The sequence below is a fragment of the Ailuropoda melanoleuca genome, chromosome 17, assembly GCF_002007445.2.
Source record: "Ailuropoda melanoleuca isolate Jingjing chromosome 17, ASM200744v2, whole genome shotgun sequence".
Lineage (NCBI taxonomy): Eukaryota > Metazoa > Chordata > Mammalia > Carnivora > Ursidae > Ailuropoda > Ailuropoda melanoleuca.
Window position 1 is genome coordinate 14,847,032 of NC_048234.1, and position 23,545 is coordinate 14,870,576.

The following is a 23,545-nucleotide window of genomic DNA, read 5'->3' on the forward strand; positions in this document are numbered from 1 at the left end:
CTGATCGTGATGGATAATCCCTTTAATGTACTGTTGGATCCTCTTAGCCAGGATCTTGTTGAGAATTTTGGTGTCCATATTCATCAGGGATATCCGTCTGTAATTCTCCTTTTTGATGAGGGTCTTTGCCTGGTTTTGGGATAAGGGTAATGCTGGCCTCATAGAATGAGTTTGGAAGTTTTCCTTCTGTTTCTATTTTTTGAAACAGCTTCAGGAGAATAGGTATTTTTTCTTTGAACGTTTGGTAGAATTTCCCTGGGAATCCATCAGGCCCTGACCCTTGTTTTTTGGGAGGTTTTTGATCACTGCTTCAATTTCGTTACTGATTATTGGTCTATTCAGGTTGTCAGTTTCTTCCTGTTTCAGTCTGAGTAGTTTACAGGTTTCTGGAAAGGCATCCATTTCTTCCTGTTTCAGTCTGAGTAGTTTACAGGTTTCTGGAAAGGCATCCATTTCTTGCTTAATATATTGGCATATAGTTGTTGATAATAGTTTCTAATAATTGTTTCTGTTTCCTTGGTGTTAGTCGTGATCTCTCCCCTTTCATTCATAATTTTATTAATTTGGGTGCTTTCCCTTTTCTCTTGGATAAGTCTGGCCTGTGGTTTAATTGATCTTATTCTTTCAAAGAACCAGCTTCTAGTTTCGTTGATCTGCTTTACTGTATTTCTGGTTTCCAATTCATTGATGTCTGCTCTAATATTACTTCTCTTTACATGCGTGGCTTAGGCCTGTTTAGTTGTTCCACCTCCAGTTGTTTAAGTTGTGAGTACAGGGTCTGTATTGTAGATTTTTCTATTCTTTTGAGTGTGCCTCCTTTATTATTATATAGTATCCTTCTTAGTCTCTTTTTACAGACTTTTGTAGTCTATTTTATCTGATGAAAGTACTGCTACCCCAGCTTTCTTTTGACATCCATATCCATGATTTCGTTATCCTCACTTTCAATCTTCATGTGTCTTTAGGTCTGAAATGAGTGTGTCTGGTAAGCAGCATGTAGTGGGTCTTTTTTTTTTTTATCTGGTCTGTCATTCTATGTCTTTTGAGTGGAGCATTAGGTCATTTACATTGAAAGTAATTTTTTTTTTTTAAAGATTTTATTTATTTATTTGACAGAGATAGAGACAGCCAGCGAGAGAGGGAACACAAGCAGGGGGAGTGGGAGAGGAAGAAGCAGTCATAGCGGAGGAGCCTGATGTGGGGCTCGATCCCATAACGCCGGGATCACGCCCTGAGCCGAAGGCAGCCGCTCAACTGCTGTGCCCCCCACATTGAACCACTGTGCCCCTACATTGAAAGTAATTATTGTTATGTGTTGCCATTTTGTTGCTAGATTTGTGGTTGCATTTGTAGTTTTCTGATTCTTCTTTTTCTTTCATGGTTTGTTGGTTTTCTTTAATATACTTAGATTCTTTACTCTGTTTTGCTTATCTATTACTGTTTTTTGATTTGTGTATACGATTTAATTTATATATAACATCTGCATCCAGCAGTCTGTTTTAAGCTGATGGTCACTCAGTCTTGCCTTCGTTCTTTACTCCTCCCCTCTGCTCCATGTTTGAGGTGTGTGTGTCCTAGTTTGGATCCTTCCATGAACCCCGTGACTGTGACAGCACTACCTCTACTGCCTGTGTGTGCTTTTTACTTCTCGCACTCTAACTTGTCCACGTTTCCTTTCTACTCAGAGTGTTCCCTTTAGTATTTCTTCTATGGTTGGTTTAGTGGGCACAGACTACTGTAGTTTTTGTCGGGGGAACTCTTTATCTCTCCTATTCTGAATGATGGCCTTGCTGGATATAAAGTATTCTTGGCTGCAGAAGTTTCCCTTTCAGCACGTTGACTATATCATGCCACTCCCTTCTGGCCTGTGAAGTCCTGCTGATAGCCGTATGGGGTTTCCCTGTGTGTGTAGGTCTTCTTTTCTTTTGCAACCTTAAAATTCTTTACCACTATTTCTTGCTATTTTAATTACTATGTGTCTTGGTGTGGACCTCCTTGGGTTGATTTTATTGGGGGAATCTCTGTGCCTCCTGAATCTGAATTTCTTTTTCCCTCCCCAGATTTGGGAAATTTTCAGCTATAATTTCTTCTCTTCCCCACTTTGTCTTCTGGGATCCCTTTGTAGATGTGAATGTTACTATGCTTGTTGGAGTCACTGAGCTCCCTAATTCTATTCTCTATGTGGTATTTGTCTCTCATCTGCTTAGGTTGATTGCTTTACATTACTCTATCCTCCAGGTCACTAATACATTCCTCTCTTTCCTGTAGCCTATTATTTATTCCATCCATTGTATTTTTAGTTTCATTTACTGAGTTCAAGGTTCACACTGATGTCCTTCATTCTTTTCTCAAGTCCAGTGAGTATCTCTGTGATCATTACTTTAAATTCTCTATCAGGCTACTGCTTACTTCTGATTTGCTTCTCTCTCCTGCTGTGTTTTTGTCATGGTCTTTCATTTAGGACTTACTCCCCTGCCTCGTTTTGTCCCTCTGTTTTTGTGTATTAGGAAACTCAGCTACTCTCCTCTTGAAAATAGTGGTTCTGTGAAGAGAGGTCCTGTAGTGCCCCCTGCATCTTGCTATTGTGTCAGAGCAGCTTTTCATTTCAGTCCAGACTTCTGCACTGACTCTGCCTGTTGGGGACTATGCTTGCTATCTATGGTGTGAGGGAGACCCAGGCAGGCTGGCTCCAAAGGAGAGTGACCACAGGAGGGCTCAGGGGTAGGGTGGTGGTGCTAACACAATTTGTATTGAGTCACTAGTCCTAGGCCAGATTCTCCAAAGTGTGGTAATGGCCAGGGGCGTGGTGTACATTAGCAGCAGTGGCCTGGGGAGTAGCCAAGGTGGCCAGTAATGGACACATGGCAGCTGGGGGCCTGTGGTGGCTGGGCATGGCATGCACAATGTCAGCAGAATTTGCACTGGACCAGCAGCGGCTTTGGGCGTACAGCAACTGAGCAGGGCATGCATAAGCTGCTAGTCCTAATTCAGATCCCCCAAAGAGATACAGTGGCCACAGAGGCACAGGACATTAATAGAATTTTTGCTGAGGCCAGGAGGCTTGGTGTGGGCAAGTCCTCAGAATACAGGGGTACACTGCTAGCAGGTTAGTTAGCAAGTGTCTCTGTAGCCCTGCTTCCCACAGGTGGCCCTCTGTTTATGCTGGGGGGTGGGGGAGGAAAATGGCACCTGCCGGCTCCTTTGTTCCCAGAGAAGTCTCCCAACATGCTTCAAAATCAGTATAAACAGATCTCCTTCCTGTTGTACAAGCTGTCACTTAGATGTTGCCTCCCCTTGGGCTGCTGTCAATTTAGGGGCAGGCCCTGGCTATCACTTGCCTAGCACTGAGGTGGCTGCCTTTTAAAGCTCCAAATCCCACTGGTTATACAAACTCATGGTATTCAGTCCCTCTGGTTTTCAAGGTCAGATATTATGGGGATTTGCTTGCTCTGTGTGCATTCCATGGTGCTTTCTCCTTTCCATGACCACAGCTCCATCCTTCAGGCAGCTTTCAGCCACTGTTTCTGCCCTTCATAACCTCTCAAATCTGCCAGTCTTCAGGTCCCTCTCCTGTTTACAGACTTGGATATGAGTGATAACTAGTTGTAAACATGGGACTGGGTGAGCTTAGGGTCCTTTTATTCTGCCATCTTGCACTGCCTCCCTCATGAGTCACACAGTTTCTCAGTAGAAATATATATTTGTGGATAATGTTTGCATCAGCTTTGACTACTGGCTTGCAGAAAACTGTATTGGGAGGAAAATGTCTAATGACTGTAGGGTCAGGCTGCCTATGATGCTTTCTTGCTGGGCTGGTATTTGGAGCTGGCTCATCATGTGTGTCTTCTGTGTTGCGATAAGGTGTGCATTAATGTGTCAGCGAGGGATGGAAGGTAGGTCTTGGTTGTGGGAACAGCTGAGGAATGACTGTTGGGCAGGTGGAACCAACCGTTCACAAGGTACCTGTGGTGATTCTGACCAACATTTTCTCTCCAGCAGAACCAGGGACAGAATTCCAGCCATGTGGCCATTCTTGCCCCATGGCCTTTTCCAGTACACAGTTCCTCGAGCAGTATGTGCTGTGTGGTCACCTTCCTCAGATGTTCTCATGCTCATATGCAGGAAGCCCCATCCCAATAGAAGCTCCAAACTGCTCAAGTGAAGAAGCAGATGATAGAGAGACGGAAGGGAGACTTCGGCTGAGTGGGGTTTCCAGGGTGCTCTTCAGACCCTCTCAGGGCCGGCCAGTCGACTGGGTGGAAGGCAACAGAGCTGGGCATCCTGAGGAGGCAGGCCTCTCAGCGTCTGAAGCAGCCGTGTGTGGAAAATACAAACTGGGACTTGGTACCAAATCTAGCTTCTTGAGCCTCCAGAAGCATCATGTATGTCCTGAATGTGGCAGAAGCTTCTGTCAGAAGTCAGACCTCACCAAGCACCAGAGGACACACTCAGGGGAGAAGCCTTACAGCTGTAGGGAGTGTGGGCGAGGCTTTGGCCGCAAGTCCTCCCTCACCATCCACCAGAGGAAACATTCAGGGGAGAAGCCTTACGTGTGCCGGGAGTGTGGGCGCCACTTCAGGTACCCGTCCTCCCTCACCAACCACAAGAGGATACACTCTGGGGAGAGGCCCTTCGAATGTCAGGAATGTGGGCGAGGTTTTCGCCAAAAGATTGCCCTCGTCCTGCATCAGAGGACACACCTGGAGGAGAAGCCCTTCGTCTGTCCCGAATGTGGCAGAGGCTTCTGCCAGAAGGCATCCCTCCTCCAGCACCGCAGCTCACATTCAGGCGAAAGGCCTTTCTTGTGCCTCGAGTGTGGGCGTGGCTTCAGGCAGCAGGCGCTGCTCCTCAGTCATCAAGTCACACACTCGGGGGAGAAGCCTTATGTCTGTGCTGAGTGTGGGCACGGCTTTCGCCAGAAGGTCACCCTTGTCAGACACCAGAGGACGCACACAGGGGAGAAGCCTTACCTGTGCCCGGAGTGTGGGCGTGGCTTTAGCCAGAAGGTCTCCCTCATGGGACACCAGAGGACACACACAGGGGAGAGGCCTTACCTGTGCCCGGAGTGTGGGCGGGGCTTTGGTCAGAAGGTCACCCTCATCAGGCACCAGAGGACACACACAGGGGAGAAACCTTACCTGTGCCCAGAGTGTGGACGCACCTTTGGCTTCAAGTCACTCCTCACCAGACACCAGAGGACACACTTAGAGGTGGCTGATGTGTACAGGGTATGTGAACAAGGACTTGGCCAGAAGTCTCACTTCACCTCTGACCAGAGGTCACACTCGGTGGGGAAGCCATGTGTGTGCAGTGAGTGTGGACGAGGCTTTGGCTTCAGGTCAGCCCTTATCAGACACCAGCGCACCCACTCAGGAGAGAAGCCTTATGTGTGCAGGGAGTGCGGCCGAGGCTTTAGCCAGAAGTCTCACCTTCACAGACACAGGAGGACCAAGTCTGGCCATCGCCTCCCACCTCAAGAGCTGCTCTCCTGACCTTTCCTTATATGCAGTGGAGGAAAAAAAAATGTGTTCTTTCAGTGATTGGAAGATAGTTGATTTATGGTTTATTTTCTGTGCTAGCAATGTGTTTTAATTTGCTAGAGCTGCCATAATGAAACACCACAAACTTGATGGCTAAAGAACAGTCTTCTCACAGTTTTTGGGACTGGAAGTCCAAGCTCAACGTATGCACTTCAGTTTCTTCTGAAGCCTCTCTCCTCAGCTGGCAGATGCCTGCATCCTTACTGTGTCCTCACATGGCCTTTGTATATGCACTTTTAAGGACTACAGCCTTACTGGGTTAGGGCCCCACTCTATCACCAAACAAGGTCACACTTTGGGTTCTGGCTTTGACATAGGAATTTGGAACAGTTCAGTCCATAACTGCCTCTTGGACCCCCAAAATTCATGTTCTTCTCACATCTACAGCATGTTCTTAATAGCTCCCAAAGTACTGACCCATTCTAGCACTGACTGTCCAGAATCTCATATAAATCAAGTGTGGGTGAGGCCAGGGGTATGTTTCACCCTGAGGCAAAGTTCCTCTCCAGCTGTTAACCTGTGAACCAGACAACTTACCACAGATGTAGAATTTGCATTCCCTTTTCACAAGGGGAAACAAGACAAGATTGATGGGTCCCAAGCACGTCTGTGACCTAGCAAGCAAATTCTGTTAGGTTTTAAGGCTTGAGAATAATGTCTGGTAGGATGCATTGCCCTCTGGTCCTGCTGGGGTGGCAGCAGCAGGCTGACCGCAGTATGCAACCCCCTGAAACCATGAAGGCATTCACCCTCCGGGCCCACTAAGGGAATGGCAGACCAACTAATCTGTTACACCATTGTGGTCACTGTTTCCTCCTTTTGGTGGGTAGCACCACAGAAGTCTGACAGCTGGCCTTTGCTGTGTCCTGTCTGTACCATCCTTAGTTCAGCCTCATAGTTTCCACTGAGCATCAACTGGTTCCAAACTAATCTCTTTATCAAATGACTGTCCAGCAACACTACTGGTGTTCTCTCGAACAGACTTTCTCATTTTCACAATATGGATAGGCTAAGAATTCTCTAAATCTTCAAGTTCTGGCTCCTTTTTGCTAAAAACAGTTCCTTCTATTTACCTCCCTCCTCACATATTTCTATGAGGAGTAACAAGAAACAAGTATACCTTTCAACAGCTTGCTTAGAAACCATCTCAGCTAAGAATTTCTCACTTCTGTCACCTGTCGACCCTCCACTAAGCACTGGAGCACAACCCAGCCACATTCTTTGCTGCTTTATAATCAGGATTGCCTTTCCTTTAGTTTCCAGTAACATTCCACATTTCTGTCTGAGGCCACAGCAGAATCACTTCTAATTCCCCTGTTCCTACCATAGTCTCCTTGAGGCAACCCTGGCTTTCTCCAGTAAGCACCTCAAAACTCTTGAACCCTCTACCCACCACCCAGTTCCAAAACCACCTTCATACTTTTTCACATTTATAATAGCACACCACTCAGTACCAAAACCAGCCTTTTGCCAGGACTGCCATAATAAAACGAGAGACTGGAAGTCCCAAGATCACCCTGACCTACTGAACCTTACCCACTGGCTGGCAGGTGGCACCTTCTCCTCATGTGGCCATTCCCCTGCAAGTGTACCAGAGAGCAGGTGAGCTCTAGAGTCCCTTACTCTTGTAAGATCAGGGGTCTACCCTTACAACATCATTTAAGTACTTCCTTAAGATGCTGTATCCAAATACTGTCACATTAGGAAAGGGCTTCACCATGGACTTTTGGGGGAAAATTCAGTTCATAGCTGCCTGCTGGACCCCCCAAATTCCTACCTGGCCATCAACCCCTGCCATAAAGGGTCCTGATCTTTATTTTCCCAGGAGTGTGAAGCCAGCAAGAAGCACTGGGCAGTGCTGCACTTTCTTCAAGTAGAATGCAAGAAGCATGCTGGTCTTCTCAGTGGCCGGGGTGTGTGTGTGGGGGGGGTGTTGGACACACCTGTTTTCTAAGCCCTCCTTCACACCCAGGTCTGTTTAATAAACTGCTTCCTTACAAAGCTGAACTTGATCATATACTTCATTCCTTCAGCTGCCAAGAACCCCACAGTCCTGAACCTCAGGAGACATGGAGGGTCACTGTCTATTTGTTCTGAACTGTGGCCCTGTGTGTGGGGAGGGCCTTCATCATCGCCCTTAGGTCCTCCAACACCACCAGTTGAGGGCATCTTCCTGCATTCCCAGTGCTGCATCCTATTAGCCACACCCATGTACCAGTGATCCAGCCTGAGGTCTCGGGGCCTTTCTTCCATGACCCTCCCTAGTCCTCCAGTCAGAGACCAAGGAGCTAGAGCACCTGTCTTTATACCCAGCCCAAGGTACTGTCCCCTTAGCCTGCCTCTTGCTCTCGGATCCCCAGAGCCTGACAAGTGCCTACTCCAGGACAGGCCTTATCCCTTTGCCTTGGGCACAGTAATGGTCCCCACAAAGTCCTTTTCCCCAGGCCCAGAGGTTTTGCTGGCTAAAATCAAGAGGCAATAAAAGATTAATACAGAAAAAATAAGAAAAAACCCAAAATTTTAGATGTCAAAAAATATCAAAAGTAGTATCAAAAGACACATGTCTGGAAGGAAAATCTATCAACATATTTCACAAATAAATGGCTAATATCCCCATTTTATAAGAACTTTCAAAAATCAAAAGACGAGAAATGCCACAGAAAGTGGGCAAAAGACATGATCAGTAGTAAGTATAGAAATAAGTGTAGTCTGCTGTTTACAGGAGAATGCCAAAGGCCAACTGGTAACTATATTTTCCTCCTCCTAATAATATTATCATGGTGTTTTTATCAAAGCTATGAAATTAACTTTAGGACAGCACTATTAGGAACTATTCAGATTTTCCATTATTGTCCTTGTGATCTAGGATCTAGTCTGGGATCCCATATTGCATTTATTCTCATGTCTCTTTAGCTTCCTCCAGTCTGTGACAGTTCCTCTGTCAGTCTGTCATCCAAGACCTTGACACTTAAAGAGAGCTGGTCAAATATTTTATAGAACCTCACAGTTTGGGATTGATATTTTCTCATTAGATTTGCATTATAGATTTTCTAGAATACCACAGAAGTGAAGTATCCTTACTATATCATATCAAAGAGTACATGATACCAACAAGATTTATTCATGGTGATGTAACCTTGATCACTTGGTTAAAAGTGGTGGCTGCCAGGACTCTCCACTGTAAACTTCCCATTTTTCTCTTTCCATACCCCATTTATTGGAAGTAATCAGTAAATCCAGTCTGTACTCCAAGAGAAGGGAATTAAGCTCTATTTCCTGGAGAATGCACCTTGTGATTAGGGCTTCTTACATCCCCCAACCCACAGAACAAAGTGGCGTAGTGTTTTCTGCTTCCCAAACTAGCAAAAGACAGCCCAGATAGGTCCATTCCTCCCTGGATGGAACAAAAGTCCTGCTGACAACACTAGGTGAGCCAAGCAGCACCAGCAGGTAGGAATGATTAAGGGGAGTGCTTTCTTTTCTAGCAGGATTGAGACTCCCCTCCCTCACGTAGACCCAACACAGCCAGGGAAGGTCAGTCCTGCCACAGAAACACCTGTTTGAGGAAGTACTCTTTTTCTCCAGAGACTTGAGATTCCCCATCTAGATGCAAGACACTTAGCTGGGTGGCACCAGCAAGGACATCCCCGCTAAACTGCCCAGCCCAAGAAGAGATCCATCTCCCTTACTGGCGGACAACAGGTTGCCAGGAGGCACTGGAAATGGGGATCCTGAAACCTTAGCAGCTCAACGTGTGAAGCCTTTGCTTCCCTTTTGGGCCAGAACATCCCTTCCCCTCTCTAGACTAGACACCAAGCAGCCTAGTTTTGGGGAACTCCTTCCACACTCCTAACACCAGCAGGAAAAAGTGGAAGGAACAGTGGTACCAAATAAGCCAAGTAGACCTAAATAGCATTGCAAGAGCACTGAAAACTACACTGTCATTGGATCAAACAGAAAAAAAAGGGGGGTTGCAATCTGGGAGCTAACCTGAAAACAGGGTGACTGCCTGCTAAAATCAAAGGTTTTAATATGATCCAGAGTCTCTTAACAGCTAAATGTGCAGAATGCAATAGAAAGTTACTCATCATAGCAAGAACCAGTAAATCGCAAATGAGAAAAGACAATCAACTGACACTAACACTGAGATAAGTATGATATTGGAACTATCTGACAGGGATATTATATTAAAGCACCCATCATAAAAATGCTTCAAGCAATCACAAGTTCTCTTGAAACAAATGAAAGAAGTACAAGATCCCAAGAACAAAAAACAACACCCTCCCCCCAGAAGTTACACCAAAGTTCAATGGGGAATTATAGAAATAAGAAATAGAGATGTGTAAAAGCTCATTGGATGGACTTAATGGTAGAGTTGATATGACAAAATCTAATTGTAGAATTTGAGGGCAGATTAATAGAATTTAGCAAATCTGAACAATGGAGAAAAAAGACTGAAAAAAAAATCTTTGGGACAAGAACAGAAAAGCTAACATTTGTGTCGAGTCCCAGAAAATAAGAAATAGGATTGAGAAAATATTTGAAGAAATATTTTGAAGAAATGACCAGAAACATTGCGTATTTGACAAGAAACATAAATGTGCAGATTCAATAAGCCAAGTGAATACCAAATAACATAAATCCGAAGAAGTCCACATTAAGACATCATAATTAAAATTACGAGATCTAAAAACCAAAAAAAAAAAAAAAAAAATCTTGAAAGCAACCCCAGAGAAATATCTCATTACCCATAGGGGGACACCAATTCAAATGACGGATTTCTCATGAAATTATGGAGGTCACGAGATGGCACGTTTTTCTTCCAAGTGCTGAAAGAAGACTGATAACTGCAGACTGAATATCTGCCAAAACCATCCTTCAAAAATGAAGGCACGGATACATTCCCAGATGAAAGAAAACTGCAAGAATTTGTTGCTAGCAGACCTGACCTTAAAAAATGGCTAAAAGGAAATTCTTCAAACAGAAAATAAAATACTGGAGCATCAGAAAGAAATAAAAAACCATGAAAAGAGCACAAATGTGACTACATAAAACAGGCCATCCTTCTACCCACAAGTTTTACAAATGTGATGACTGTAGACCACCTGATACTCTAGATAATGATGTTTAAAAGTAGGAAAACCAGGGATGTACTGTATGGTGACTAACATAATCTAATAAAAATATGATTATAAAAAAAAAGTAGGAAAAGGGCCCTAAACAAAAATAACATTTTTACACCTCACTCCAAATGGTAATATACTGATAGACTGTGATAAGGACTAATGTGTATTGCAATACCTAGAGCAACCAGTAAGAAAACTATTTACAAAGAGATACACTAAAAACATGAAGAATGAATCCAAATAGAACTTAAATATCAACCCACAGAAAAGCAAGACAAGAGAAACAGAAAAATGAGACCTAGAGGAAACAAATTTAAATTCAGTAATAAAATGGCCAACTTAAGCCCTAACACATCAGTAATTACTTTAGTTACCTTAAAACTGGTTCTAATTAAACCAGTCAGAAAACAAAGATTGTGAGGGTGGATTTTTAAAAAAACTCCCCAACTATATACTGTTTATCAAATTCAATAACATAGGCAGATTGAAAGTAAAAAGGGCAGGAGAATATACACCATGCAATCATTAATTTTAAAAAGTGTAAGTTCCCATATCATATCTAATACAATAGACTTCACAGCAAAGAAATTGACCAGAGACAGAGAGGGGTGTCATATGATAATATAGGAATCAATGCACCAGGATGGTATAACAATCCTAAATGTGAATGAACCAAATAAATATGTGTGAAGCAAAAACTGATTGAGCTGAAACAGAGTTTGAGAGAATTTCATCATTATTGTTGAGGACCTTAACAATGCTCTGTCAGCAACTGAGAACTACAGAATAAAAATCAACAAGGCTGTAGTAGATCTGAACACCATAATCAAACACCAGGATCTGACATATGTATCACTCCATCCAAAAACAACAGAGTACGCTTGTTTTTCAAACACCAGTGAAATATTCACCAAGACAGTCCATATCCTGGTCCATAAAACACACCTCAACAAATTTAAAAGAAAATAATAAAGAGTATATTCTTTCACTACAATCGAATCAAACTAGACATCAATAACAGACAAGAAAATTTACAAAGACTCTGAAATTTAACAACACAGTACTGAACCATGGGTCAAACAGGAAGTTGTTTCAAAGGAAATAATTAAAAAATATATTGCACTGAATGAAAATGAAATACAACATATCGATCTGTGAGATGCAGCTAATGCCATGAGGAGGAAACTGATAGCACTAAATACATCATACATACAAAAATGTTTCAAACCAGTAACTGAAATTTATACCTAAAGAAACTTGAGAAGTAGAACAAACCCAAAGGAAGCAAATGGATAGAAATAACAAAGAGCAAAGATCAATGTAGTTCATAGAGAAAAACAAATGAATCAAGGGAATAAAATGCTGGTTCTCTAAAAAGTAAAATAAACTCGACTAACCTCTTTTAAGAATGACAAAAATTAGAGCAAAAATACAAATTATCAAAATCAGGAATGAAATGGGATATCACTACAGATCTTGTAGCCATCAAAAGGGTAATAAGGGAGTGCTATGAACAATTTTACAACAATCATGAATTCTGTATCTTTGAAGAAGTGGACCAATTCCTCAAAAACCACATCCCAAAACTCTAGATCAAATAGATAAGAGTTTACATAACCACTATGAAAACTGAATTGATAATTTTTATACATGGTTGGGTTCTATTTGCTAATTTTGAGGATTTCTGCATGCATCTTCATGAGAAGTATTAGTCTGTAGTTTTATACTTTTACATTTCCTTGGTCTGCTTTTGCTATTAGGGTAGTACTGGCCTCATAAAATAAGTTAGGAAATGTTTCTTCCTCTTTTCTGGAAGAGATTGTATAACATTGGTCTTAATAATCGTTCTTCAAATGTTTGGTAAAATACTCCAATGAAACCATCTGGGCCTGGAGATTTCTTTTTCAGGAACTTTTAAGATCTACTACTGCTCTTGTGCTGAATGACTTTTCAGACCAATAAGTACTTCAATAATTGTAACATAAACTCAAAACTTTACCCAAAAAGAAAAAAATAATGCTTAGGCCTCATAAGCACCACATTTCCAATAAAGTGCAGTGGCCTTAGCTATATCTCCCAGGGCTAGAGCTGAAAGCCACAAGGGAAGTTTGTGTGGTGGTGTGTTTTAGGGGATCAGAACAGAGAGAAAATGGACCTTCCTTATTCTAAGCAACTGTGGTGCTGCTTCTGTTCCATATGGGAACAAAAACTCCAATCACCTTCTTTTTTAAAATGGTAGAAAGACGGGACACAATTTTTTCTCCTATTAAATCCACATAATCTTTTGGAGGTTCTGAAGGCCTGGCATACGGTTGGCCCAGCTGAGCACAGAATGAAGGGTCTATCTTAACAGTCTGGGTAAGAAGATTCTGGTTTCCTCAGCAAACCATTACTTAGTCACTCTTGGGTCTCCTGGAAGGGATATGGTTTTGCAATCAGCACCATCCCCTCTCTGGTCTCCTGGCTCCATTCCAGAAGGAACCAGACTGCAATGTGCTGAGAACCCTCAGAAGAATTGGTCCAGGAAGAGAAGAGGTAGCACAAGTGGACACAGGACGCGGGATATCAGAGGCCATGTTTTCTGTGTACGTGCCTGAAAGCCAAGCATGTGACTCATATTTATCTTATCCATGGGACAGATATCTGTCATCCTTGAAACTGGTAATATCTACCATTTAGGGTTTTGATTTGTTTTTTTTTTTTTTAATAAATAAGGGACATAACATGTAGAATGTTCAGAGTACAGAGAGAAATCAAAGATTAGAAACTCCCCATTCCCTGGGGCGCCTGGGTGGCACAGCGGTTGAGCGTCTGCCTTCGGCTCAGGGCGTGATCCCGGCGTTCTGGGATCGAGCCCCCACGTCAGGCTCCTCCGCTATGAGCCTGCCTTCCTCTCCCACTCCCCCTGCTTGTGTTCCCTCTCTCGCTGGCTGTCTCTCTGTCAAATAAATAAATAAAAAATCTTTAAGAAAAAAAAACCTCCCCATTCCCAACTTCAGCCCTTCTATCACAATTTCTAAAGTAAAATCATTAGGATTTTTTTCCCCTTTCATAAAACATGAGGATCCCTGAAATAGGACACATTGTACTAAGATATATGCCCACTCCCCAGCACAGGAATTCTAAAAAAATCATACAATTTTAATATACAGCTTATCTTGAAAAATGAAAATAATCAAAAGATGAACAAAAATACAACATGAAAATCTGGGGACTGATTTAACATTTTCTTAGACCAAAATACAATAAAATTACAAATAAGAAAAACCATAAGAAAAAGCCTTTTACACTTAGGAAACTAAACAAAATTCTATTAATTTATGTGTCAAAAAATGAAATCTAGTGGAAACCTAATAACATTTATAACTCTATAACAATGAACCCAATATATATATCATAAATAGAGAAGAACTAAAATGTTAAAGAAAAATCAATAGTCAAGATGCCATCATATTCGACACTAACATTGGAAGTAAATGAGCATTTCAGTCAGAAAGTTGGAAAAATAACAGGAACATGCTCAAGGAAAAAGAATATTAAAAAACAAAGTATTTAATAGCAGAAACTAAATGAAACAGAGAGCAAAGAAACTTCAGTGTATTAGGGTTCTTCAGAAAAATGGAACCAATAGAGAGAGTGTGTGTGTGTGTGTGTGTGTGTGTGTGTGTGTGTGTGTATGTGTGTGTGTTTATTAAGGAATTGTTCATATGATTAAGGGGCTGACAGGTCTGAATCTGCAGGACAAGCCAGTGGGCTGAAAACCCAGGGAAAAGTATTTTTGGGAGCACCAATAAACAAAATATAGAGATAAATTCAGATATTAAAAACAAACATGATTCCCGAGGGGAAAAGAGGCCAAAAAAAAAAAAAAAAAGGCAAGTAAGCATGCTTAGGGGATAATTTCTAATCTGGGAAACTTCAGATTTTGTTGTTATGGCCTTGAACTCACTGGATGAGGTTTACCCACACTTTCAAGAGTAATGTCTACTTAAAGTCACCTGATGGTAGATGTTAACTACATCTACAAAATGCCTTCACAGAAACACCTAGATTTGTGTTTGATTAAATAAGTAGGTATTCTAGTCTAGCCAAGTTAACACATAGAATTATCTATCACAGCCCACCCTTTGTCAACTTGACACTTACACACATCTCAAACCATACTTAATCTCCAAATAAAGGTAACAACAAAGTCATACTTCTGCCTAATGTGATATAATTCTGTAGGGAAGTGCTAGTTCATTTTTGGTTGTATGGAGTTCACTGGTCATGTAGTTGTAGCTGGTATTCATATCTACCTTATTGCATTACCCACTCTGTATTCTCTTTGTCCTCAGTAAGCCCCTCAGCTCATAGTTCTTTGCCAGATGAGGTGTCCCAAACTTTCATTTCTGAATGGGCCATTAGTAGTTCTGCCTGAATTGTAATTTCCCATTGACTTTAATCACAGGACATGGCAGATGTCCTAGGGTATCTCCTATGTTCTGGACACTCTCCTTCCTTAACTCCACTGTGTAGTAACAGCCCAGTTTCTCCTTAATAATCAGGACCAATCATCCCACCCACTACAGGGATCTCCTTTTTTGCCTATTGAGAGGCACAAGGATCTGAAAGTGCCTGGGGGGAGAAGGAGTCTCAATTTCCAGGTTGATAAAATTATTGCTGTCTCCCGGTGGAAACAAAATTTTTGGTAGAGGGTCTCTATGGCTAATAGTGAGTAGAGCTACTCGCATTTCCACCCCTTGGTTCCTGGACCAGTGAATCCTGACTGTGGGAGAGACTATATACTGAAGGCAGATTTAGAGCATCTGCAGCTGCTAGGAGTACACTGCACCAGCCCTGCAAAGTATTGCCACTTAGGCCGGCACTGTAAATGAATGTTCAAAAGGCCAGTTCACTTCAGGCAACTACTCCAGGATTGTGGGGAAACGGTAAGACCAGTGAATTCCACGTTAGCCCATTCACAATCTTCATCTGCTGTGAAGTGAGTTCTCTGACCAGAATCAATGCTGTACGGAATACCATGAGGGTGGATAACATATTCTTTAAATCCACATATGGTAGTTTTGGCAAAAGCAATGCATTCAGTGAAGACAAAACCATATCTAATAGACTAAGTGTCTATTCTAGTAGAGTAAAGCACCAATACCTCCATGATGGGAGACAGGCTTCACAGTCCTCTGGTTTCCACAGGATAATGTTATTGTTTTGTTTCTGTAACTCTATGGGCTGTTAGGGAACTGAAACCTATTTCTCATGAATAAGGCACTGTACCTAGTCTCTGTGAAAGGAGGGTTCTTAGAAGAGTGGAGAGAACTTGCCAGTATGCCATTTGAGGTCCTGATGACTTCAAATATCAAGGCACATAATACTGAATTTTATTCACAGAAATTATGGCCAAAAACTTCCCAAATCTAGGGAAGTAAATGGACAACCAAGTCCAGGAAGCTTAACAGAATCAAGTTAGAGGAATCCAAAGAAGTTCACACCAAGAAGTATTGTAATCAAACTGTCAAAAACCCAAGACAAAGAATTGTAAAAGCAACAAGAAAAAGCGACTTCATGTATAGGGTCCCCCATAAGATTTTGAGATTTCTCAGTGGAAACCTTGCAAGCCAGAAGGTAGTGGGATAATATACTCAAAGCACTAAAAGAAAAAAACTGCCAACCAAGAACACTGTATGTGGCAAAACTACCCTTCAAAAGCAAAGGAGAGAGAAGGATTTTCCCAGATAAAAATTGAAGTTGTTCATTCACCACTGGACTTTTCTTAACAAGAAATGCTGAAGGGAATTCTTCAAGTTGAAATGAAAGCCTGCAAAGCAGCAACAGAAGAGCAAATAAAAGTATTATACTCAGTGGTCAAGGTAAATAGGCCGAAAAATACAGACTACCAAAATACTGTAATAGTGGTGAGAAAAATCAATTCTAATAGAGAATAGACAAAAATATAAAAATATGTAAATATGTTAAGAGATTCACAATATAAAAAGATGTAAATTTTGACATCAGTAACAAAGTATGTAGGAAGAGGAGTAAACGTATAAAGCTTTCGTACACAACTTTTATCAAAGCTAAACCTAGAGGGAGCAGTTAAGATGGCAGAGTAGGGGGACCCTGAACTTGCCTCGTCCTTCAAACACAGCTAGATCAACAGGAAACTATTTTGAACAACTAGGAATACAATCTGAGGATTAAGAAAACAATCTGCACAATCAGAGGGTGAGAACATGTCAGATGCGAGGTTCGGAGTGCTGAATTGGGGGAGAGGAAAGCCAAAAGGCAGTGAAGGGGAGGGAACTCTTTTCACGGAGCAAAGTCAGGGAGAGAGCAGGAGTGTGCGCAGCACATAGGATTTGCACAATAAGCCACAGTGAGGGGATGCCCTGGGTCACACTGGAAGAGAAGCTTCCCTTCCCGAGTACATTAGGAAGAGTGTAATTTGCCTCTCCAAAGACAAAAGGCCAGCTGGAAGCCGTTGAGTGGAGTTTAATAGCAGGCAAAGAGGTGTGCAGAGAGGTCAGATAACCTAGGAGCAGCTTTTCGCTATAAGCCACAATAGAGTTAAGCCATCATGTGCACACCAAATGCCTGCTTTTCTGGGACAGAACTGAACAGAGAGCAGTGACACACGCAGGCTGCAGATAACCTGGTTGCAGTGTTTCACTGTGTGCCACAACAGACTCAAGCTGCTGTGCGACTGCTCTTCCAGGACAGAACGGAGTAGGGGACTAAGGTGCGTGCAGACGGGAGATAACCGGGTCGCACCTTTTTGCTGTTCATCACAATGGAATCCAGCCGCCATGCGCACACTGTGCAACTGCTTTTCTAGGACAGGATGGTGCCACAAGGCTCTCCTTTAGAGGAAGGGAGTGGATCCATACGTTGCCAGGCATTTTAAAATTTGAAGTTTTAGGGGCGCCTGGGTGGCACAGCGGTTGGGCGTCTGCCTTCGGCTCAGGGCGTGATCCCGGCGTTACGGGTTCGAGCCCCACATCGGGCTCCTCTGCTGTGAGCCTGCTTCTTCCTCTCCCACTCCCCCTGCTCGTGTTCCCTCTCTCACTGGCTGTCTCTATCTCTGTCAAATAAATAAATAAAATTTGAAGTTTTAAATCCTAGCCACTGGCCAGAGATAAAATACAGCAGATCTGTGGTGCCAAACATGCTGATGGCCCAGGCACAGACAGGTTAAGGGCAGAGATCTGACAAAAGCCTGAGACGCAGGAGACTATTTGCTTTTCTATGAGGGCCTCCTGAAGAGTGGCAGCCATGAGTTGCCCTCCCTGGGGACAAGAGGTTGGGGTGACTCCATCTTCCTCCTTTAGCACCTCTCCCTCCACCTGCCCACCAGCACAGTCAGACGTCAGAGAGAAACAGAGCACCTCCAGGGAAGGCTGGACTCACTTGCACCAAACCCTGCCCCCTGCACCTGGCCGGGTCAGCTTTACAAGGGCAAGACTGTGATCCAGCCCAGAAGAACTCTCCCTCAGAAGACCAACACAGGCCCCTGGCATGTACCAAGTCTACTGATTGAAGAGTGCTACAAAGCATGAGCTTCAGTTTTGGTGGAACTAGGACCAGGCTTTCTTTTCTTCCTTTCCTCCCTTTCTCCCTTTCTCTCTCTCTTTTTTCCTTCTCTTTTCTTTTTTTCATTTAAAAAATTTTTCAGGGGCGCCTGGGTGGCACAGCGGTTAAGCGTCTGCCTTCGGCTCAGAGCATGATCCCAGCGTTATGGGATCGAGCCCCACATCAGGCTACTCTGCTATGAGCCTGCTTCTTTCTCTCCCACTCCCCCTGCTTGTGTTCCCTCTCTCGCTGGCTGTCTCTATCTCTGTCAAATAAATAAATAAAATCTTTAAAAAAAATAAAATAAAATAAAAAATAAAAAATTTTTCATTTTTTAAATTTCTTATTTTTAACCTTTTATTATATACATTTTTCCCTTGTTTTTGATATCAGGCTTATAATTTCTTGTTCTCTTTTTGGTTTGTTTCCTTCTCTTATAATTTGGATCAGGCTTTTGATTTTTTTCTTCTTTCCTTACTCTTTCACCTTCTTTCTTATTCTTTGGAATCAGGCTTATAGTTTTTTGTTTCTTTGCTTTTTTGTTCCTTTTCCTTTTCTCTTATCTTGAATCAGGCTTTTTTTTTCTTTTCCAAACTTATCCTAACAAATAAATTAAAGCAAACCTAGTTAAAGGTCCAAACACTCCCAGGCAAGGAGGAACTCGATAGAGGATGGACCAGTGGGAAAGAGCAGCCAAAATGTAACAGCAGAGTGCACACAGCATACACCAGAAGCACTTCATGAGTGCCAGACCCTGGACAGTGTATGACCTCTTTTTAATATAACATTACTTTGAGGTGCAGGAAACATAACAAGCTTTCATAACACTCAAAATATACAAACTTAGGCAAGATGACAGGAAGGAGGAATTCTCCCCAAAACAAAGGTCAGGAAGATGCCACAGCCACGGACTTACTCAAAGCAGATACACGCAATGTATCTGAACAAAACTTAGATCAACAGTTATAAGACTACTAGCTGGACATGAAAAAGCATAGAAGACAGCAGAGAAATACTTGCTGCAGAGATATATGACCTAAAAACTGGTCAGGCTGAAGTAAAAAAATGCTATAACTCAGATGCAAAACAGACTGGATATAATCACTGCAAGGATTGGAGAAGCAGAGGAGATGATAGATGACATAGAAGAAAAAATCATGGAAAAAATGAAGCTGAAAAGAAGAGGGAAAGAAAATGATTAGATCATGAAGGTAGACTTAGGGAACTCAGTTTGGCAATTCCATAAACCAAAAGGATATTTGTATCATAGGAGTCCCAGAAGAAGAAGAGTGGGGGAAAAGGGGCAGAAGGTTTATTTGAACAAATTATAGCTGAGAACTTTCCTAATAAAGGAAACAGGCATTCAAGTCCAAGAGGTACAGAGAACTCCCCTCAAAATCAACAAAAACAGGTCAACACCATGACATATTGCAATGAAACTTGCAAAATGCAAAGATAAAGAGAGAATCCTCAAGGCAGCTCAGAAGAAAAAATCCTCAACCTGTAAGAGTAGGCACAAAAGGCTGGCAGGAGACCTGTCCACCCAGTCCTGGCAGACCAGAAAGGACTGGCATGATATATTCACCATGCTAAATGGGAAAAATTCACAGCCAACAATACTTTATCTACAAGGCTGTCATTCAGAATAGGAGAGAGTTTCCAGGACAAGCAAAACTAAAGGAATTTGTGAACACTAAAGCAGCACCGCTAAAGGGGACCCTTTGAGCAGAGAGATGAAAAGTAACAAAGACTAGAAAGGAACAGAGACAATCTACAGGAACAGTGACTTTATAGGTACTACAGGTAATACAGTGGCACTAAATTCATATCTTTTCAGTATTCACTCTGAATGTAAATGGACTAACTGGTCAAATCAAAAGAGAGAGGGTACCAGAATGGATAAAAAAAAAAAAAAAGACCCATGGGGGGCGCCTGGGTGGCTCAGTCAAAGCGTCTGCCTTTGGCTCAGGGCGTGATCCCAGGGTCCTGGGATTGAGCCCCGCATCAGGCTCCCTGCTCTGCTGGGAACCTGCTTTTTCCTCTCCCACTCCCCCTGCTTGTGTTCCCTCTCTCACTGGCTGTCTCTCTGTCAAATAAATAAGTGAAATCTTAAAAAAAAAAAAAGACCCATGGATAATTTGCCTATGAGAGACTCATTTTAGACCCTAAGACACCTCCAGATTGAAAGTGAGGGGGTAGAGAGCCATTAATCATGCCAATGGATATCAAAAGAAAGCTGGAGTACCCATCTTTATATCAGACAAACTAGATTTTAATAAGAGATGTAAAAGGACACTATATCATAGTAAAAGGGTCTATCCAATAAGAAGAACTAACAATTGTAAATATTTATGCCCTTAACTTGGGAGCAGCAAATATATAAACCACTAATAACAAAATTAAAGAAACTCACTGATAATAATACAATAATAGTAGGGGACTTTAACACCTCACTCACAGCAATGGACAAATCATCTAAGCAGAAAATCAACAAAGAAACAAAGGCTTTGAATGACACAATGGACCAGATGGACTTCACAGATTTATACAGAGCCTTTCGTTCTAAAGCACCAGAATACACATTCCTCTCAAGTACACACGGAACATTCTCCAGAATAGATCACATACTGGGTCACAAATCAGGTCTCAACCAGCACAAAGAGACTGAGATTATACAATGCATATTTATAGACCACAGTTCATTAAAATTTGAAGTCAACCACAAAAAAAAATTTTTTTGGAAGTACCACAACTACATGGAGGTTAAAGAGCATCCTATTAAATGATGGGTCAATCAGGAAATTAAAGAAAACTTTTAAAAAATACATGGAAGCAAATGAAAATGAAAACATGGCAGTTCAAAACCTTTGGGATTTAACAAAGGCAGTCCTAAGAGGGAAGTACATGGCAATACAGGCCTTCCTCAAGAAACAAGAAAAGTCTCAAATATACAACGTAACCTTACACCTAAAGGAGCTGGAGAAAACACAGCAAATAAAGCCTAAATACAACAGGAGAAGAGAAACAACAAAGATTAGAGCAGAAATCAATTAGAAATTAAAAAAAAACATAAATAAAACTAGGAGCTGGTTTTCAGAAAGAATTAAGATTGATAAACCCCTAGCCACACTTATCAAAAAGAAAAGAGGACCCAAATAAATAAAATCGTGAATGAAAGAGATCACAGCCAACCCAAAGAAATATAAACAAGTGTAAGAACATATTATGAGCAACTATATGCCAACAAGTTAGGCAATCTGAAAGAAATGGATGCATTCCTAGAGACATATAAACTACCAAAACTGAAACAGGAACAAGTAGAAAATCTGGACAGACCCATAACCAGCAGGGAAATTAAAGCAGTAATCAAAAACCTCCCGAAAACCAAGAGTCCAGGGCCAGCTGGCTTCCTGGAGGAATTCTACGAAACATTTAAAGAATTAATATCTTTTGTTCTGAAACTGTTCCCAAAAAACAGAAGTGGAAGGGAGACTTCCAAACTCATTACCTTGATCCCCAAACGAGACAGAGACCCCAACAAGAAGAATTACAAACCATGTCTCCTACCCATTTGTTGACTTGTTTTTCTCCCATTCCGTGGGTTGCCTCTTTGTTTTGCTGACTGTTTCCTTTGCTGTGCAGAAGCTTTTTATCTTGATGAAGTCCCATAAATTCATTTTCACTTCTGTTTCCCTTGCCTTTGGAGACGTGTCTTGAAAGAAGCTGTTGTGGCCAATGTTGAAGGGGTTACTGCCTGTGTTTTCCTCTAGAATGTTAATGGATTTGTGTCACACATTGAGGTCTTTCATCCATTTAGAGTTTATCTTTGTGTACAGTGTAAGAGAATGGTCTAGTTTCATTCTTCTGCATGTGGCTATCCAATTTTCACCACACCATTTATTGAAGAAACTGTCTTTTTCCCATTGGATATTTTTTCCTGGTTTGTCAAAGACTAGTTGACCGTAGAGTTGAGGGTCCATTTCTGGGGTCACTATTTTGTTCCATTGATCTATTTGTCTGTTTTTGTGCTAGTATCATGCTGTCTTGGTGATCACAGATTTGTAATATACCTTGAAATCAGACAATGTGATGTCCTTGGCTTTGTTTTTCTTTTTCAACATTTCCTTGGTGATTTGGGCTCTTTCTGGTTCCATACAAATTTTAGGATTGTTTGTTCCAGCTCTTTGAAAAATGCCATTGGTATTTTGATTGGGATGGCATTGAAAGCATAGATTGCTCTGGGCAGCATAGACATTTTAACAATGTTTATTCTTCTGATCCATGAGCATGAAATATTTTTCCATCTTTTTGTGTCGTCTTCAATTTCTTCCATCAATGTTCTGTAGTTTCTAGAATATGGATCATTTACCTCTTTGGTTAGGTTTATTCCAAGGTATCTTATAATTTGTGGTGCTACTGTAAATGGAATCGATTCCTTAATTTCTCTTTCTACAGTTACATTGTTAGTGTGTAGGAAAGCAATAGATTTCTGTGCACTGATTTTTGTATCCTGCCACATTACTGAATTGCTGTATGAGTTCTAGTAATTTGGGGGTGGAGTCTTTTGGGTTTTCCACATAAAGCATCATGTCATCTGCGAAGAAAGAAAGTTTGACTTCTTCTCTGCCAATTTGAATGCCTTTTATTTCTTTTTGTTGTCTGACTGCTGAGGCTAGGACTTCTAGTACTATGTTGAACAAGAGTGGTGAGAGTGGGCATCCTTGTCGTGTTCCTGGTCTTAAGGGAAAGGCTCTCAGCTTTTCCTCTTTGAGAATGATGTTTGCTGTGGGCTTTTCATAGATGGTTTTTATGAAATTGAAGAATGTACCCTCTATCCCTACACTCTGAAGGGTTTTAATCAAACCACACTTGCATCCCAGGGATGAATCCCACCTGATCGTGATGGATAATCCCTTTAATGTACTGTTGGATCCTCTTAGCCAGGATCTTGTTGAGAATTTTGGCGTCCATATTCATCAGGGCACTTGCATCCCAGGGATGAATCCCACCTGATCGTGATGGATAATCCCTTTAATGTACTGTTGGATCCTCTTAGCCAGGATCTTGTTGAGAATTTTGGCGTCCATATTCATCAGGGATATCGGTCTGTAATTATCCTTTTTGATGGGGGGTCTTTGCCTGGTTTTGGGATAAGGGTAATGCTGGCCTCATAGAATGAGTTTGGAAGTTTTCCTTCTGTTTCTTTTTTTTTTTTAATTTCATTTTATTATTATATTATGGTAGTCACCATACAGTACATCCCCGGATTCCGATGCAAAGTTCAATGCTTCATTAGTTGCGTATGACACCCAA

General features: G+C 41.8%; 1 protein-coding gene across 2 annotated transcripts; it reads left to right on the plus strand.

Annotated features, from left to right (window-relative positions):
- The first annotated feature begins 266 nt into the window (after positions 1-266).
- On the plus strand, positions 267-11,097 carry ZNF169 (zinc finger protein 169). 2 transcript variants are annotated; one of them, XM_019793867.2, is made up of 2 exons: positions 267-1,298; positions 3,997-11,097. In XM_019793867.2, exon 2 carries the CDS (start codon positions 4,041-4,043, stop codon positions 5,490-5,492), a length of 1,452 nt encoding a protein of 483 aa, XP_019649426.2. In that variant the 5' UTR covers positions 267-1,298; positions 3,997-4,040; the 3' UTR covers positions 5,493-11,097. The 2 variants fall into 2 exon arrangements, with proteins under 2 accessions (XP_019649426.2, XP_034502631.1); XM_034646740.1 differs by having other exon boundaries at positions 4,000-11,097.
- Positions 11,098-23,545: the final 12,448 nt, after the last annotated feature.